This window comes from Ctenopharyngodon idella, chromosome 24, assembly GCF_019924925.1.
Source record: "Ctenopharyngodon idella isolate HZGC_01 chromosome 24, HZGC01, whole genome shotgun sequence".
Taxonomy (NCBI): Eukaryota; Metazoa; Chordata; class Actinopteri; order Cypriniformes; family Xenocyprididae; genus Ctenopharyngodon; species Ctenopharyngodon idella.
This window is the reverse complement of record NC_067243.1, coordinates 18,700,719-18,719,311: the sequence shown is the minus strand read 5'-3', so window position 1 is coordinate 18,719,311 and position 18,593 is coordinate 18,700,719. Positions and strand designations below refer to the sequence as shown.

The 18,593-nt window shown below is 36.0% G+C and overlaps 1 protein-coding gene across 3 annotated transcripts; it reads right to left on the bottom strand.

Annotated features, from left to right (window-relative positions):
• Positions 1–2,304: 2,304 nt before the first annotated feature.
• Positions 2,305–10,159, bottom strand: LOC127507753 (hematopoietic SH2 domain-containing protein homolog). 3 transcript variants are annotated; one of them, XM_051885047.1, is made up of 8 exons: positions 9,959–10,159; positions 8,495–8,634; positions 7,890–8,053; positions 6,293–6,382; positions 5,885–6,050; positions 5,613–5,771; positions 2,710–3,387; positions 2,305–2,580 (listed from the first exon to the last, which is right to left on the bottom strand). In XM_051885047.1, exons 1-8 carry the CDS (start codon positions 9,999–10,001, stop codon positions 2,536–2,538), a joined length of 1,485 nt encoding a protein of 494 aa, XP_051741007.1. In that variant the 5' UTR covers positions 10,002–10,159; the 3' UTR covers positions 2,305–2,535. The 3 variants fall into 3 exon arrangements, with proteins under 3 accessions (XP_051741007.1, XP_051741008.1, XP_051741009.1); XM_051885048.1 differs by lacking the exons at positions 8,495–8,634; positions 9,959–10,159 and having other exon boundaries at positions 7,890–8,112; XM_051885049.1 differs by lacking the exons at positions 7,890–8,053; positions 8,495–8,634; positions 9,959–10,159 and adding an exon at positions 6,677–6,761.
• Between the last annotated feature and the right edge of the window lie 8,434 nt (positions 10,160–18,593).

Here is an 18,593-nt window from a genome sequence, read left to right as displayed (position 1 = left end):
AATGTCATGTAGAATATTAGCTGATAAGCAGCATTAATGAATATTTATAAAGATAAATCAGTTAGCTGGTTGCTAATAACTTTATAAGCAGCTTTAATTAATAGATATAAAGTTACTTAGTACTCAGACATATAAATATGTTTGTTAGCTGCTATACACCTGATAGCATACTTCATTATACTGTAAATATGAACTTTCCAGAATGACTTGAATACACCATTTGTACTTCATGTATCTGATATCTGGTGCCCTATAATTGCCCAAATAGCTGTTTACACAGGCATAAATGCATGTAGCCTACACAAAAATCACAATAACTCTAAAATTGCTTATAGATTTTAAATTAGCTTGATTTTAATGTTCAATTCCTTGATTTAAATAGTACTTATTTACAAGTGTTTAGTGTTTCTACTGGAAATCTGTTATTTCCAAGGCCATGAAAGAGGGACAATGACATCATGTCTTTCTATGGTTCCAGCAGTTGTACTGAGTCTCGTAAAGGCAGATGTGCACCTTCACAGATGGTCTCTGTTATTGGCAAGTAAGGTAATTTAGAAGATTGTAAACTTTAACTGCTTCCAGTTCCCACTCTGTGTATTGATAGTTATATTCATGGCCAATAAAGTTGGGATGAGACAAGAATTGTTGTGCAGGCCTACTATTAGTGGTGCCCAACCCCCCCCCAAAAAAACAACCTAAAAGTGTGGCATCAAAGCTGACTTTTTAAAATATTTTTAACTTATTATCATATCACATACGTCAATGAAATGTTTCTCTTCTTTTCAAAAGAGACGTGCTCCCACACCCCTAACTGAATTGCAATAATATCAAATATGATTCAGCATCAAAATGAATTAGGACAGCTAATATTTCGGGTGAGACATGTAGGTGTAATGACATTTGTCTAGGCTACCCCATCCACACAGCTCACATCTGATGTTTTTTTTGTTTTGTTTTTTTCCTACTTAATACTCAGATAATTTCTCGTACTGGCCTCCGTACCCATTGTGAAAAAAAAGAAGTAGACCTACACTTTATATACAGAAAAAAAAAAAAAAAAAAAAAAAAAAAACTTTAAAAGAATATTCTTAAGTGCGCACGGCCCGTTCACACCAAGAACGGTATAAAGATAACGATAAAGATATAGTTCTAAAAATCATTCTAAATATAAAATATTAAGACTGTCTACACCACAGCTGTAACGATAACGATATAGAGAAACGATATCTTTGGGATAAAACACTGACAGCCAATCAGAATCCATTCTAATGTAAGGGCTCGCGCATTTAAAATGGCAGTCGACATTGCGGAGAAAAAGCCACCACTGTTTGACAAGTCAAACCCCCTTTTCAAGGATACTTTAAAGAAAATGGATATATGGAAAACAATCGGTCATACCCTCTGAATAAATGGTGAGATCATTATGCCAGACTAGCAAACAGTGTAAAATAAAATTACCTCAGGTATCCAGCGCTAGTTTCGACAACATTGTTCCACTGAAGTTGCAGTGAAAAAGTCTAGGCGTTGTTTTTATTGACTTATTCAGCTAAATTCACTGTTGGATTAAATTAACGTTACACTAAGCCCTGTAAATGCAACAAGAACAGCAAAAACATGTTGTACACACTTTGAAACCGCAGCGCGAGATCTTAAAATAAACAGACCGTTATCGCCTGTTGGTATGCTGTGAATGCAAATGTAGTTATCTTTATATTTATCTTTCTTGGTGTGAACGGGCCTTTAATTGCATGTTATTTACAATTGAATGAAAATGTATTATAATTTAAGTTTATATTATGTGCAGTTAGTGCTTATTATGTAGGACAATTATGAAGTACATCTTTATATGTAATTTCATAATTACATTTACTGCCTTTGAAATATGGTTAAATATTGTATGACTTGTATGTCTTATATTTACATTTGTAATGATAAAGTTGCAATTTAGTACATTTAGTATGTTACTAAACACATCAAAATAAGGGCACTTCTTTTTTCTTTTCTTTTTTTTTTAAAGAAAGATATAAAAGAATGATTTAAAATGTACTTTAAAGTAAAACTTTTAATTTGACATCATCACAAAGTGCACTTTTTTAAAAGTGTGTTAAGAAACAGAATGAAAGTGTACTCTTTACTGTAAGTACACTTAAGTGGCCTTTTATTTCATTATAGTATTTTCTGCAAGTAGTTTTTTTTTTAATACTTTTAATATTTGAAGTACACTACAAGTGCACATTCAGTACAATTAAACAAGTGCAGTACAGTCACATGACTAACAAGAATGAAACATCAAGAAACGGCATCAAGAATAAGACACTCAGATACGTTTATTAAGTTAATAAATATTCTTTTAACATGAAAAATTAAAATATTTCACAAATACACATACAAAAATCCCATAAATATAGTGAAAAATAAAGCTGTACTATTCTAGTATTCAATGATCAGAAATAGCTTGAGTGGATGGAAGTAGTTTTTGTTAACAACTGTTCTCTATTAGTGTAATTTTATGATGTTTGTCTGTAGATGAAGAAGTTATTTTTTCCAGTATTCCGGGGACAGCCATTTCCATTTATCTGCCTATGAGAAACAACAGGTACAATTATTATGAGATAATCTTCCATAATCATCTCTAAATATTACATTCAACTAAGAATCTTTATTAAAAGATTAAAACATTTTATACAAAAAACACACACCAACACTCACCTTAATGGCCCGGGCAGAAATAATCTGCTTCGGTTTTAAGTCTGTTAGCGTCTCGTAGGTATTAGTGTGTGAGTTCTCCTGTGCTCTCGCTGTAGGTTGTGAGTCGGGAATCTGCTCGTATGTGTTGTCAACCAGGAAGTGATTTGGAACGGGTTCAAGAGGCACCTCTGCATACGTAACTTCGCTTTCCTGCATGCTGACGTTTGAGATTCTCATCCCCGCCGTGTTTTGGTTGCCAGGTGTTCCGGCTAATTGATACAGCGATGAATTACATAGTATATCCAGGCTGTTGCTAAGACCTGGCACCAAGTGGGTGGCGGGATTGTTGAGCTGTTCCCTCTGTACGTGGGAAGAGAGTTGCAGTTGGCTTCTTCTATTTAAGTGTCCTTCATCTTCACAGTCATCATCCAGGAACGGCAGGGATTGACTTCTGCAGTTCGGCACTATGAGCTCGGAGTAAATGGTTCCTTGGTTTTCGGCAGGGCTTTTCTGTTGTCTCGGGGCTCTGAGTTCTCCTCTAGCTGTAACTGAAATGTCTTTGCCCTCTGTTGGCGTTCTGGCTCTTTCCCTGGGCTTCTGCAGGTCTAACGCCGTATACAGCACGTTTTCTGTGCTTAACTTTACATCCAAGGAGGCGGCTTTCATAGGAGGGCCTTTTCTTGGCCATGAAGGTACTGCCTGTGGAGGGAAATCATAATTATCCAGATGTGAAGCCAAATTCAGATGTTTAAGCACTTCAATTTACGGTGACACTTTAAATTAGGTGTCTTACTTTACTTATTGTTCATGTTGTATTGCAAAACATAGTTATACTTTATTTTAAGGTGTAATTGTTACAGTGTAATTAGACATTTAAGTACTGAGTAACAATAATTAACAACATGTACTTATTATAGGATTAAGGTTTGGTTTAGGGCAGGGCTCTTCAAGTAGTTTCATTCGAGGGCCGGATTATCAAATAAAAAAGTTGAGGTGGGCCAGGGGCGGGTGGGGGTTGGGGTCTTAGTGAAATGAAAATATTATGAAAATATTCTCACAGTGAGACTTGGTAACCACAGGTGAAACCACACATGGCTACTCTCTACCACTGTCAAATGATATTATATTATGATATGTTATATAGGCCTATAAAAAATGCCTAAACACAGGTAGAAACTACACCTCAACAAAGACATGAATTATATATTCCCCTACCCACCTAATAAATATATTGCAATATAAATGGCTATAACATAGTTTTCAATATAAATATTCGACCTTTCCACAAACCATGGTAATTTACTACAGTTCATTCATGGTTAATGTTTGTAAGGGTGGTGATTTAAAAGTCTACTGTCTTCATTCATGTTTCTCCTGTTTTCCTCATCAGTCTTGTTGGGAATGTTGAGGCTGTTTCATCCGATTTAAAACTAGTTTAATCATCGAGTGATTTGTAGTTTGTAAACGAGAGGTGTGTGTCGAATTGAAACGCTTCTCACTAGATGTCGTAACGCTGTTTAATAATGGTGACCGGGAATAAACGCAGCTCCTTTAAGCTTTCGTTCCGTTATCCACTGGGCCGTGCTGCGTAGTTCAAAGTAAACTAGTGAAACACATGAAAACAGCGCTATTTGTTGTTACTAACCAAGAAACAACTACAGATGATTCAGTGACAGAGCGGTCCGAACGAATCCAAATCGTTTCAGATCGTTATGCAAGCGCGTTTGGCCAATTCATGGAAAAGAAAGAATCAAGACAAAAGAATGATTAATTCACGAATGTTAGATATCGCTGGTTCAGTCAACAGAAATACGGGACACACATAATAACTGCTGAAATATTCGCACAGAAAACGTTTCTCAGGTCAGTCGGAGGAGCGTGCATGGTACGAACAGTATAACCGTACAGCTGCAGGCGCCACTGCGGCCATGTTTCTAACCAAAATTTAGCCGCACCGCCAGGAAAAGAGGAGGAGGAAGATTGGGGTGCCTAGGGCCGGATGAAGATGATTGGCGGGCCGGATTTGGCCCGCGGGCCACCAGTTGACGAGTCCTGGTTTATGGGTTAGGTTTAGTTGTGTGTTGTTACTATAGTAAGTATATGTAAGATGTTTAACAAGCACACTGTAAAATAAAGTGTTACCCAAAACACTTGTGCGGCTATTGAGGTGGGATATGGGAAAGATTAGGGACAGGTTTGGTGGTATAGGTAGGTTTAATCAGTGTTGGGGGTAATGCATTACAAGTAACGCAAGTTACTTGTAATTAGATTACTTTTTTCCAAGTAACTAGTAAAGTAACACAAATTTACAGGAAAATATCTGAGTTACTTTTTCAAATAAGTAACGCGAGTTACTTTGTTTTCCCATTTATTAACTGACACCTCTCCTGTCCATGTTGAGAGAGATGCAAACTCAGAATATTATGCAAACCTGCACTACTTAAATGTTAAATAACACAAATATACTTTGTTTTTAATCTCACTTTAACCAATGTCTTTGCTGCTGACCTTCAATGATCTAATTCAACCATACTAATAAGCAAAAATGACTTTAGATAAACATCACATTTGTGTTTCTTTTTTTGTTTTTGTTGTTGAAGAGTGCTGAACTTTCTTGCCTGAGCTGCACCCTGCGTGAATTTGCATTTCCTTCAGCCTGAGGCTTATTCATACAATGTAAAAAGTATTTTTTGTATCAAATTATTAATTTATATGGTATTACATAGTAGTTGAAGGCACTTGATATAAAGTGGGACCACATTTACCCACAATTATAATCAGTAATGAAGTATGGAATTTATTAAATGCAACAAAGTGATCAATCAAATAATTAATAAAAGTAAATAATAGTTATTAAAACGAATGACAAAAGACACAATTATTTCAAATTGAATTTAAATAATTAAATAGCAAATGTGACATACCGGTGTGTTTCTGTTGCCCTTGGGCGGCAAGGCAGGCGGTTGCATTGTGTCATGTTTTTTACGCGGATCGTCCCAAATATCCTTCGCAGCTTTAACACTCACTCCTGGCTTTTCCCTCATGTCAAAGTGAATTACATCATAGAGCTCGCTTGTGGAAGACTGCAACACAAAATAAAAAAATGTTTAGAAAAACAATAAAAAATAAATAAGTGTTTTATTAGAATATATATTATTACAAATGTGTAGGCCATATATACACAGCACAAACTCACCTCAAAACATGAGAGTGTCAGATATTCTCCAAATGGCTCAATGGGACTGGACTTGTAATATTCAATGAGGCTAGTGAGAGTGTCATGCATCTCTGTGTCGCCCGTCACAATAAAACGTCCATCTTTATTCTGATTGATGACAAAGTGCCGACATCGATCGCGACCTCTGAAAAACAATTATTAAAAAAAAATCAAAAATGTAGATTTATTAAAAACATTCTTGACATCACAAGCTAAAAATTAACCCCAGGAAATGCTGGAAACACAACCAAAATTTGCATTTTAAACGTTTCAAGGAAATGCAAACATCTGGTTATTCGCTGAGTCATTTGGGAGGGGAAAAAAAAAAAATGCTAAATGGTACATTAGAAAATTACCAGCACTTCATTTGTTTCTAAGTACACTTACTTGTATGAAAGAATGTATCCAGTGGCTTTATCACTGAGCCGAATGAGGAAACAGCCCAGTTCCTTGTCTTTCAGATGCTCCTCTGCATCCCTGTGAAACACGACACCATGAGAAATTATGATAGAGTCCCAACTTTGAATACTGCTTGCATAACATTATGAGATTATGAAACCGAAAATTCCAAATGTAATGGTTCCAAAACCCTAGTCCACCCTTAAAAATAAAGGTTCTAAAAGGGTTTTTCGCTGCAGTGCCATAGAAGAACCATTTTTGGACCAACCATTTCAGTGAACAGTTCTTAAAGGGATAGTTCACCCAAAAATAAAAATTCTGTCATCATTTAGTTACCCTTATGTTGTTCCAAACCTGTATGTTGTTCCAAACCTGTATGAATCTTTCTTCTGTTGAACACAAAAGAAGGTATTTTGAAGAATGTTGGTAACCAGACAGTTGATGGTAGGCATTGACTTCCATAGTAGGGAAAAAAATACCTTGGAAGTCAATGGCTACTGTCAACTGTTTGTTTAATAACATTCTTTAAAATATCTTATTTTGTGTTCAACAGAAGAAAGAAACTCATACATGTTTGGAACGACATGAGAGTGAGTAAATGATGACAGAATTTTCATTTTTGGGTGAACTATCTCTTTAAGAGAACCATTTTTTTTTCACTATAAAGAACATTTTGAGGAATGGAAAGATCCCACGAATGTTAAAAGTTCTTCATGGAACCATCAATGACAATAAAGATCCTTTCTTTTTAAGAATGCTTAATTCAGTAGCACTTCACAATAAGGTTTCATTTGTCAACATTAGTTTAATACATTCGTTAACATGAACTAACAAAGAAACATACTTCTAAAGCATTTATTAATCTTAGTTAATGTTAATCTCAACATTTACTATTACATTTTTAAGATCAAAAGTTGTATTTGTTAACATTAGTTAATGAATTAAGTATTTTAAGGTGACATAGTTACACGTTGCTATAGTAATAACATCAAATTATGCATAATTACAAGTAACTAACTCTAAACCAAGCCTTAACCCTATATAACCTTAACCCTACACTGTAAAAAATATATATTTTCATGATTTATCACAATTTTTTCTTATGTCAAATCAACTTAGATAATTAATGTGGTTCAGATAACATAATATTTTAAGTTTCTGTTGATTAAACCAATCGCCTTCAAATTTTTAATTTCAATGAACTCAAAATTTTACGCAACTTACTTTTTTAAGTTAAACCGACAATCCTTTTTTACAGTGTATAGTACATGTAGTTAAATAGTGTAATTACACTGTAACAATGTCACCTTAAAATAAAGTGTAACCAACATTTTTATCAACTATGCTATAAAAATATATTTCTCATTGTTAGTTAATGCATTAACTAATGTTAACAAATGAGACCTTATTGTAAAGTGTTACAATTACCCCATATTTTTAAACTACAAGACACCTTCTGAAATGAACAAGCTTTTTTCTTGGAAGAATTCGTATTTTATGCTAGAATAAAGCTTTCGTAACATCATTCATCAGATAGTATCACTTTGCCTGTACTAAATGCTTGTTTCTCAGAAACATTTCTTACTTTCTGCTGATAAATCCTTGGAACCATTCCGGAAAGTTGCCGTTGTGGAGAATTAAAGGCGCCTGGGTCTCTGTAAACCACTTCAGGGCCAGTTCCCTTAGTCTGCTCTCAGTGTTTTCCTGGACGTCTCCTCCAGGCTGGCAGTGGTCCATCCTCACACGGTCCTGTGTCAATATAGAAGGGCAGATGAGACGACGCACACTATTTGTCCACTGCCACCAGCTCTAAACGCTGCAGGTCCACACCAACAGTCTCATTTGCCTATTTTCCCGGCGACGTCATAAAACACATGCGGCTGTTTCAACAGAGCCATTGTTCTTGTTTATCATGCCAGAGCCGAGTCAGTTCGGCATGGTTACATTTTACCACACAAGGCCCCTTTCTCAGAGTAAGTGAAACAGCCGGAGGTCATGTATATTTCCTATGAATTTTGTGTTAATTTTAGATGATCTCGGAAGCCAAAATTAGATCACATTACAAGCGATACAGCAGCGTAAAACAGATGACCTGCGTGAACTTGAGAGAAAATGACTTCATACATTCATTCCATCGCAATGACATTCGGTGTGAAGTGTGATTCAAGTGTCCCATGTGGTGTCATGTACCTTTAAGCGAAACACCAGGCAGGAGTGGAACCTGTGAGGTTTGGGCCTCCTCTGCTCCATCGGATGTGTTCTTGTGAGGTAGTTAAGCTGCGATTTAGAGCTGTACTGTCTTTTGCAGTGTCCGCTGGTCCATAGAGATCCTATAAATATATACAAGTGTAAAACCATCAGTTCACTTCACTGTACTTTGTCGAAGACTTCCATAGAAAAACGTTTGTTATACTGTAGGTTATTATTTTTTTCTTTTTATTGATTGATTTATTGATTTTTTTCCTTCTTAAAAGTTTGGTTAAATAATAAAATGTTTGTAAGTTGCTTTGTTAATGACATAGAAAGTGATTACAGCAGGTTTGTTTGTTTGTTTGTTTATTTATTTATGTTACACTGTTGGTTTAACTTAAAAAAGTAAGTTACCTGTTTGCCTTCACATTTTGAGTTCAGTGAAATGGAAAATTTGAGTTAATACTCATTGTATTAACTTGAATTTTTAATTTCAGTGAACTCAAAATTTTAATTTCAATGAACTCAAAAAAGGCGATTGGTTTAATCAACAGAAACTCAAAATATTATGTTATCTGAACCACATTAATTATCTAAGTTGATTTGACAAAAGAAAATTGCTGTGATAAATCATGAAAATATTTTTTTACAGTGTAGTACAACTTCTGTGGAAGACTTCCATACAAAATCAATTGTTATGTTTCTCATTTATTTATTTAATTTTTATTGATTGGTTCGTCAAGTTATTGATTTTTACTTTTTATTTTTTTTAAATCATTGAATTAAATGCAATATTTTTTTGTTAAAATACTGTATAAATACTGATTCAGTGAACAAAATTCATTAAATACTGACTCTTTTTCTTTTTCTTAATTATTTTTTATTTATTTATTGTTGTTATTTATGTTATTTATTCAGTTAAATAATTAAAGTAATGTTTATATTTATTTAATATTATATAAAATAATTTTACAATATATATATATATATATATATATATGTATGTGTGTGTATATATATATATATATTTGTATATATATATATATAACCTTTTTTTAATGCTTTTAATTAAATATTTTTTTTCATCAATTTTAATGAAACATTTTTCAGTAATTCCTTAGTGACTACCACACAATTTATTACCATATTCATAAGCAAAAGTTGAACAAATATTACACATACCATACCTAAATAATTAACAATAATAATAAGGTAACACTTTATTTTACAGTGTCCTCCATGCTACACCTTACATGTAGTTACTTTAGTAATAACAAAATTAAATTAAACCAAACTCTAATCCTAACCTTAAAATTACATGTAGTTAATTATTATTACAGTACTTCAATATGTAATAATTATGCTGTGACACGAACACCTTAAAATAAAGTGTAACCAAAATAAAAATGATAAAATTCCTAAAAACCATCGCGATATCTACAATATTGAATGCCAGAGACGTACCTGTTGGTGCGCGTAGATGCGTGCAGTGTGATTTGAGTGTCATGTTGCTGAAGATTAAAACTGTCCTCAGTCTCTCACACGCCTGATACACTTCTGAAGAACATTATGAAGGTGTGTTGGCTGTTATACCTCGCTGACATTCACCTCACACGTTGTTCCACACTGGGTTTGGAAAAACATGTTATACAGAGGGTAAGACTCTCATCTCACGGGTGACTGACAGCGCGAGGGAGGGAAGGAAAAACACAAACATTCTTATAGATCACAGCTTACAGTTTCCTGAATAGAAATGGAACGCATAGAGGAAAGAATTGTGGTCTCACTGCACACACACACACTTTCTGTTTGTATCGGTGGGTTATGTAAGCTACTTGCAGGAAGTCATGTAAACTTTAAGAAACTGCATAGTGCCAAATTTGAAAACAGTTGTGATACTTTTATAATACAGTGGCCATAAAACATATGACCATACTTAATGTCTGAATGTCATTGCATTAGATACAACATATTAAACCAAGTGGCATTAAAAATATATTTTCAAACAAATCATTTCACATTCGGACACTTAAACCACATTTAAAAAGCTCAATTTAGTATTAATATAGCATAATATTTTTATTTATTATTTTATACATTCCATATTTATTTATATTTATATAAATATAAACAAATAAAATATTTAAAATATTAAGAATTACTTCAGCCACACTTTAAAATGTACAAAATTAATATAATATAATATAATATAATATTGAATCAATTTTAATAAACTTCAAATGAAATATAATTTGTTTACTTATTTATCTGTTTTATTTATTTTATACCTTTTTTTATAATATTTTATAATTCTTAATGTCAAATATTTTATTTTTTAATATAATATAATAATATAATGTAATATAATATTAAATCAATTTAAATAAACTTCAAATGAAATATAATTTATTTACTTATCTATATTTTATTTATTTTATACATTTTATACAATATTTTATAAATCTTAATATGTCAAATATTTTATTTTTTAATATAATATAATATAATACTACATTAAATCTTGAAAACGGTTTTTGAAATCAGTTTCGTGAAAATCAGTGTCCCCAAACACATCATGTCGGTAAAGTGGTCGTCACCGTGGCAGCCCTGCACAGAATCAATAACTGACTCATCGGGGTTAAAGTGTGAGTACTGTATTTTCGTGGTTTTTGCCCAGGGCTGGTCTGATCTGATCTGTGTTCTGATCTGTTCTCCCCACCCCTCACACGTGGGACAGCAGCCTCTTCAGAAACAGTGTGTGTCACGCTAGTGGTCAGGGTTTTCCTGAGACCTTCCATCCACTGTCTCTGTGGTGGCTTTATCATTACTGTACTCTATATCAGCTGTATGATCCTTGACTTGAGGGATAGTGTAAGGACTGTATATGTTCCTTATATGGTGTTGGTGAATCACTTGCACGTTATGGTACAACATAAAAAAAACAACACGGTATGAGTTGACCAAAAAGTTTTAATTGTGTCCTTTACTCACCCTTGTATCATTTCAACCCCAGTTTTATTTCTTCCATGAGGCACAAAAAGAGAAGGCTTTTCGTTTTCAACTTTAAGAAAGTTCTGTAAGACGGTAGACACCTACATTTTTCCTAACTTCCTGTAATGTTGAAAATGGAATTGTTCTTGTGACTAATGGGCCCTTTTAATCAAATGTTAATCATTTCTACATATAATTTTACTTCAATTGAATCACTTTAGTGAATCATCACTTCAGATAAATAACGGTATTGTTTAACAGTTCAATTTCCTGTGCTCAAGATCATGAAACTACAAAAGTTTAATGATGATACATTACCTTTCAAAAGTTTGCGGTCGGTAAGTTTTTTCGAAACATTTTGAAAGTCTCTTATGCTCACAAAGGCTATTATGGGAGCTTGTTTCCTCCACGGAATAAAAACTACAAACGGTAAATGCAACTTTTTATCTCACAACTCTGGCTATTTCCCTTCACAACTGCTAGATATAAACTCATAATTGCGAGTTGTAAAGTCAGAATTGCGAAATATAATCTTGCAATTGCAAGAAAAAAGTCAGAAAGTTGGGGAAACAGTCAGAATTGTGAGATTATATCACAATTATGACTTTATTTCTCAGAATTGCAAGTTTACATCTCACAATTTGGACTTTATAACTTGCAGTTACGAGTTTATTGGTATGTTTACACAACAACAATGTACTAAAAACAAAAGTTTTTCCTTTGTGTTTTTCGCGCAGACGAACGTTCCCCGTGACACGGATCCACGAAAACGTCTAAAAACACTGTATTATTCATGCCAGGCCAGTAGATGGCGATGTCACTTTGTAAAGAAACACTACGAGCCTATATACTGAACCTATATACTGAACACGTAATACACATACGCATGACATCACCGTTTTCACAAATTAATGTTTTTTTATTTACACTGGGACAATAACAGTATCGTTTTCAAAAACTTGCACTTTGAAAACCGTTTTCAAAAGTTTGCGTTTTCATGCCCCTAAAACGCTGTTGTCATGTAAATGAATGGTTAAAACGCATGAAAAGTTTTCAGTTTTTTTTTTATTTCAGGATTCTTTGATGAATAGAAAGTTCAAAACAACAGTATTTATTTGAAATAGAAATCTTTTGTAACAATTTAAATGTGATTACTGTCACTTTTGATCAATTAAATTCATCCTTGCTGAATAATAGCATATTATCATTGAAAGGATGATGATGCCATTACAACAAAAGTTTTTTTTTTTTTTTTTTTTTAATTTATGGAATAGTTCATTATTTTAAAGGCACAATATGTAATTTTTCACCATTTTTATTCAAAACAGAGGCATAGCTTGATGACGCCTTGATTTCGCGGAATCATGGGAGGTGTTGTCTTCACGTCTACAGGAAAGAATCCGACGGGACTCGGCAGAAATCATATTCATGGATGAGCTAATGTATTAAAGATTTATTAATATTACTGTATTATGAAGCAGGGTGTGGCTGAAAGCCGCTGGAATGATTGCTAATGAGAGACGAGTGCGACACAGCTCGAGAGCAGCGGGACTTTTATTATGTAGCAGACGAGCACTTACGCTTCTTCCGGTCAAGCGTATGTGGGGTAACGCAGCGCTGTTTTATCATATTAACTACAATAGCGTGTTGAAAGTTGTTATAATGCTACTCTGTGCGTTCACTCGGCGGCTCCTATGAGACACTTGTTGCACACCACAGTAAACTACATCGATATTAGGCGTGGTAAAACATGGTACTCGCGGTAAATCAAGAACAATAAGAAACAATAAGACTTACTCTGTTTAGCAATATAACATGATTAGTTTTCTGTCGATGAATGTGTCCAAACAGTTGCTCGCCTGTCTAATAAAACATATATTAAAGAGTCTTTGGTGTTTCCATGGTTTCTACAAAATAAAACCGGAAATCGAGGATAACACGGACAATGTCATTGATAGGTGACGCACGGACACGGTCCGTGTCCTGGTTAAAGTTGCTTATTTCTCTGGATTTAAACATTCTTGGAAACATTTGGGATAATGTAAGTACACAAGTCAACAAAATATATAACACTGTTCTAGTGGTTTTTGGATATTTTAGTCCAAAAATCTTACATATTGTGCCTTTAAATGGGGGCACATGATAGTAACAGGGATTATACATTATGTCAAATAAAATCAATCAAAATAATAAATGACTGAGTGAATGAATACATAAATACAGACAAGATGCTATAGGTTATATGTCCATATATTTTGTGTTCATCAAAATTTGCTAATATACAGTAGTAAGATGTAAACAAAAGAGAGCAGGCTAAATACAGCATCCTCATGACTAAAAAAAGCCATGTATTGTACGAGGGACACAAATGGCACACGTTTTGTCGAATGACCCACTTGAACCTTAAAGATTTGAGGCCAAAAGTTTAAACAGAAGGTGTAAGGAAACAAGACACTTGTCAGTGAGACACTGTGGAGGAATATTGTGACATTTCAGAAAGGTCAGATGTCTGTTTATCGCGGAGAATGTCAAAGTGACGGTTACGTCTGTTTGCTGCAGATTTGTGTGCCATCTTTAAAAATTTGAATTTTTAAGATAACCGCTGTAAGAACTAGCTAAAAGATAATTTGGCATCAGACAGAATTTAAATAATGGATTTTAACAAAAAAGAAAAGAAATACAAATGGCATTGCAAGTAAGAAATTGTGGTAAAATTTTACGTTAAGGTAAGGTTTCATTTGTTAGCATTAGCATTAGTTAACATGAACTAACAATGAAAAATACTTCTAAAGCATGTATTAATCTTAGTTAATGTTAATTTCAGCATTTACTAATACATTATTAAAGTCTAAAGTTGATTCTGTTAATATTATTGGCAACACTTACAATAAGACCCCATTAGTTAACTAGATATTGGATAACTGACAACTAACAGGCTCAAGACCCGTTCACTGTAATGATAACAATAAAGATATAGCGCTAAAAATCGTTCTAAATAAAGAACAGAAGAGTCCACAACACAAATATAACGATAACATACAGAGAAACATATAGCTGGAAACACTTGCAGAGCAATTTTTTTTTTTCCAGATGATGAACGATAGAAACGTTAACAGCCAATCAGAATCCACCTTGCTTCAAAGAGCTCGAGCATTTAAAGCGGCAGAGGACAAAACTGCAGCGCGCTTTAGCCACTAAGTAAACAATGTTTACATTTGTTGCTCTTTTTTTAAAAATTTGGTTTTCTATTACCGTTTGTAATGTGACTTGTGTCAGTGGTTTCAACAGATGTCACCATCAGGAAAGCTCACAGAGCGGCTTGTGGTGCAGGAAACCAAAGTGTTTCCCTCTCACTTTTCATCTCAAACAAACTGTTAGAGCAGCAGCCATGGCAACCACAGATAATTTGGGGCATGGAAACACACAGTTTAACAAGCAAAAGTTAATGTTTCATCATTCTAACAGGAACGTCGGATTCAGAGATATGGAGACCCGTAAGTATGTCAGACATTTTGCCGAAGGTCAAAACCATTAAATGGTTTCTGTCACATGAGATGAGAGCAGAATGACATAGTCCTCTCGTCTCATTTGTATGACTCTTCTCTTCCTGATGTGAGGATCACTTTCATTCTCTGGGTAGGATCAGTCTCTTCTAATGTAATTCATCTGTATTATTCATGTTTCCAGTAATCCCAGTAGATGGAATGATGTAAGTCACCTTTTACTGGAATTTGAGATTTATTGTGATGTAAGAAATTACAAAAACACAATTAAAAAAGGATTCAAGTCCTTTAATAACACAAATGCTTAAAAAGAAAAGTAGGCCTATGTAAAACAAGCTTGTAATGCAAACAAACTGCAGCACCTAATATTTTTGTCATTTTTTTATATTTTATTTTAGCCCCAGAGAGAATAGTAAAAATGAAGCAATGCCCAAATATGTTAAATAAATAGTGTTTATGTCATATATGTATCAAATGTATATATTTTGTGGTAATACTTCTGAAAACATGCATACTAAGTGCTGTTGCATATCTGGTTATGAAATTATTAGCCTATACATTTTGTTTTAATATAATATAGGCCGATTACATAACATAGGCTAAATGTTACACAGAGTTTGGACTTGACATAAATTACATTCAGCTCAGTCTAAATTAAACAGACATATCTAATATAATCAGCATAAGTAGGTTATGTAAATCAGGCATATCAGGTAAAACAGCAAACACTGCAGCACAAGTTGAATTAAGACCATATGATGAAATGTCACTCTTTTGCGCCCCCTAACAGTCATCCTGAGAGAACTTTTTTCTAGTTTTGTCTATTTTTGTTATTTTATTTTATCACCAGAGAGGATATTAAATATGAAGCAATGCCCAAATTTGTTAAATTAATAGTATTAATGTCACATATGTATGCCATATGTAAATACGCAAGCATACACTGTAAAAAAATATTTGTTATCACAACATCTTTTGTCAAATCAACTTAATGTTGTTCAGATAACATATATTTTGAGTTTATGTTAATTGAACCAATCGCCTTCATTGTATTAACTCAAATTTTTAATTTCAGTGAACTCAAAAAAGGCAACTTACTTTTTTAAATTAAACCAACAATTCTTTTTTACAGAGTATTTTGGGGTAATACTTTTTTTTTATTTATTTTTTTTTTTAAATGCATGCTGATGTATATTTACATGTATATGTACATTCTGGGTTTTTATTAAATTATTATAATTTAAAAAATAATTGTAATTAATTTATTGCACATTTATTTTCTTTTTATAGACTATTTTATTTTGTTATAATTAATGTTATTATTATTATTGTAATGATGGGTCAACAGAATGGGAATCCATTTGCAGCTTTTATTAAGAATAGTATACACAGGTAAGGGCAGAGGCAGAGACGTAAACGGGGACAGGCAATGGTCGAGGCAGGCGGCAGACAAACGATATCAGGAAGCAGGCAGAGATCAGGGCAGGCGGCAAACAAACACAGTCCAGTAAGCAGGCAAGGATCAAGGCAGGCAGCAGAGAATCACAAGAGGTAAACAGTCCAAACGGCAACAGTATAACAATCCACAGAAAACGCTTAGAAATGATCACTGGGGCAAATCAAGACTTCGCGGTGTGTGTGTGTGTGTGTGTGCTGCTTAAATAGTGTGAGTGTGATGTGGTGCAGGTGTGTGTGCAATCAGTCCCAGGAATGAGGGCCTATGGGAAATGTAGTCTGAATGAAGGTTATCAATATTCCGGTGAAGGCTCCCTCCGGTGGTGCGGGGGAGGAAGTGCGGGAGCCTCACTTGTGACAGAGCCCCCCCCCTGCGAGCGGCTCCAGACGCGAGGAGGCGGACGACGCCGGGGTCTACCACGTGGTCGAGGGGCCGGTCTCTCCGGATGCGTCCTGTGAAACTCTTCTGTGAGTGAGGGGTCCAGGATATCATCCACATCGACCCAGGATCGCTCCTCCGGGCCGTACCCCTCCCAGTCGACTAGGTACTGAAGTCTCCCACCCCGGCGCCTGGAATCGAGTAGTTCTCAAACTTGGTAAGCCTCCTCGCCTTCGATCAGCATGGGTGGGGGGTTGCGGGCCTCGACTCCCTCCGACTCCCCCCTCGGACCACCAGAGGGTTTCAGCAACGACACATGGAAAGTGGGAGAAACACGGTAGTTAGCGGGTAGGTCTAATCGGAATGACACGGGTGTAATTTGTTTAATAATTTGAAAAGGCCCTACAAACCTGGGACTGAGCTTTCTGCATGGAAGTTGGAGGCGAAGATCTCGTGTGGACAGCCAGACCCATTGGCCCACGGTGTACTCTGGACTGGGACGCCGGTGACGATTGGCCTGTACCTCCTGCCTTCTCACAGCGCGCTGCAGATGGTGATGGGCGAGGTCCCAGGTCTCCTCACTGCGTTGCAGCCACTCGGTCACGGATGGTAGGTTGGTCGGTTCACCGGACCAAGGGAACAGTGGTGGCTGGTAGCCAAGTACACATTTGAAGGGAGTCACGCCGGTGGCGGTTTTCTGGAGAGAGTTTTGTGCGTATTCCGCCCACATCAGGTAACGACTCCAGTCATTTTGATTTTGTTGGCAGTAAGTGCGTAGGAATCTGGTGAGCTCTTGGTTCATGCGCTCTGTTTGGCCATTGGATTCGGGGTGGTATCCTGATGTGAGACTGACATTGACATTCAGGTGTTTAAAGAAAGCTGCCCATACCCGGGATGTGAACTGTGGCCCTCTGGCCGTAGAAAGGGAATACATAGTTGCAGAGGGTCTCTGCTGTTTCAGAAGCAGATGGTAGTTTGGGTAGTGGAATGAGTCGACAGGCTTTGTAGAATCGGTCCACAACCGTAAGAATGGTGGTGTGGCCACGGGACACAGGGAGGTCGGTGACGAAGTCAATTGCTATGTGGGACCAGGGGCGTTGAGGAATGGGCAGTGGCTGTAACAAACCGGAGGGTACCTGACGGGATGGTTTTGAGGTTTGACAGGCTGTGCAGTTTTTTACGAACTGAGTGGTCTCTGCTAGCATAGTGTCCCACCAGAACCGGTTCTGTAACAGATGGAGTGTGGCAGTAATACCCGGGTGACCAGAACTGGGAAGAGCATGCACTTGATACAGTAATTTGCTGCGGAGGGCTTCTGGTACAAACGTGCGACCTGGTGGGCATTCCGGGGGTGGTACAGTCTGTGCGTTGAGTTCGGTGATTTCTGTCATGATGTCCCATTGTACGGGAGCGACCAGAAGTTTGTCGGGGATGATGTTTTCCTCGATCTTTGTTCCCTCTACCTCCTCCACTTGGCGGGACAGCGCGTCGGCTTTGAGGTTCCTTGGGCCTGGTCGATATGTCACGGTGAACTGAAATCTGGTGAAGAACATGGCCCACCTGGCTTGTCTGGGGTTTAAGCGTTTGGCTGAACGGAGATATTCAAGGTTCTTGTGGTCAGTGAGTATGGTGAATGGGTGTCGTGCTCCCTCCAGCCAGTGCCGCCACTCCTCCAGTGCTGCCTTCATAGCTAGTAGCTCCCGGTTGCCTACATCGTAGTTTCGTTCTGCTGCTGATAACTTCCTCGAGTAGAATGCACATGGAAACATTT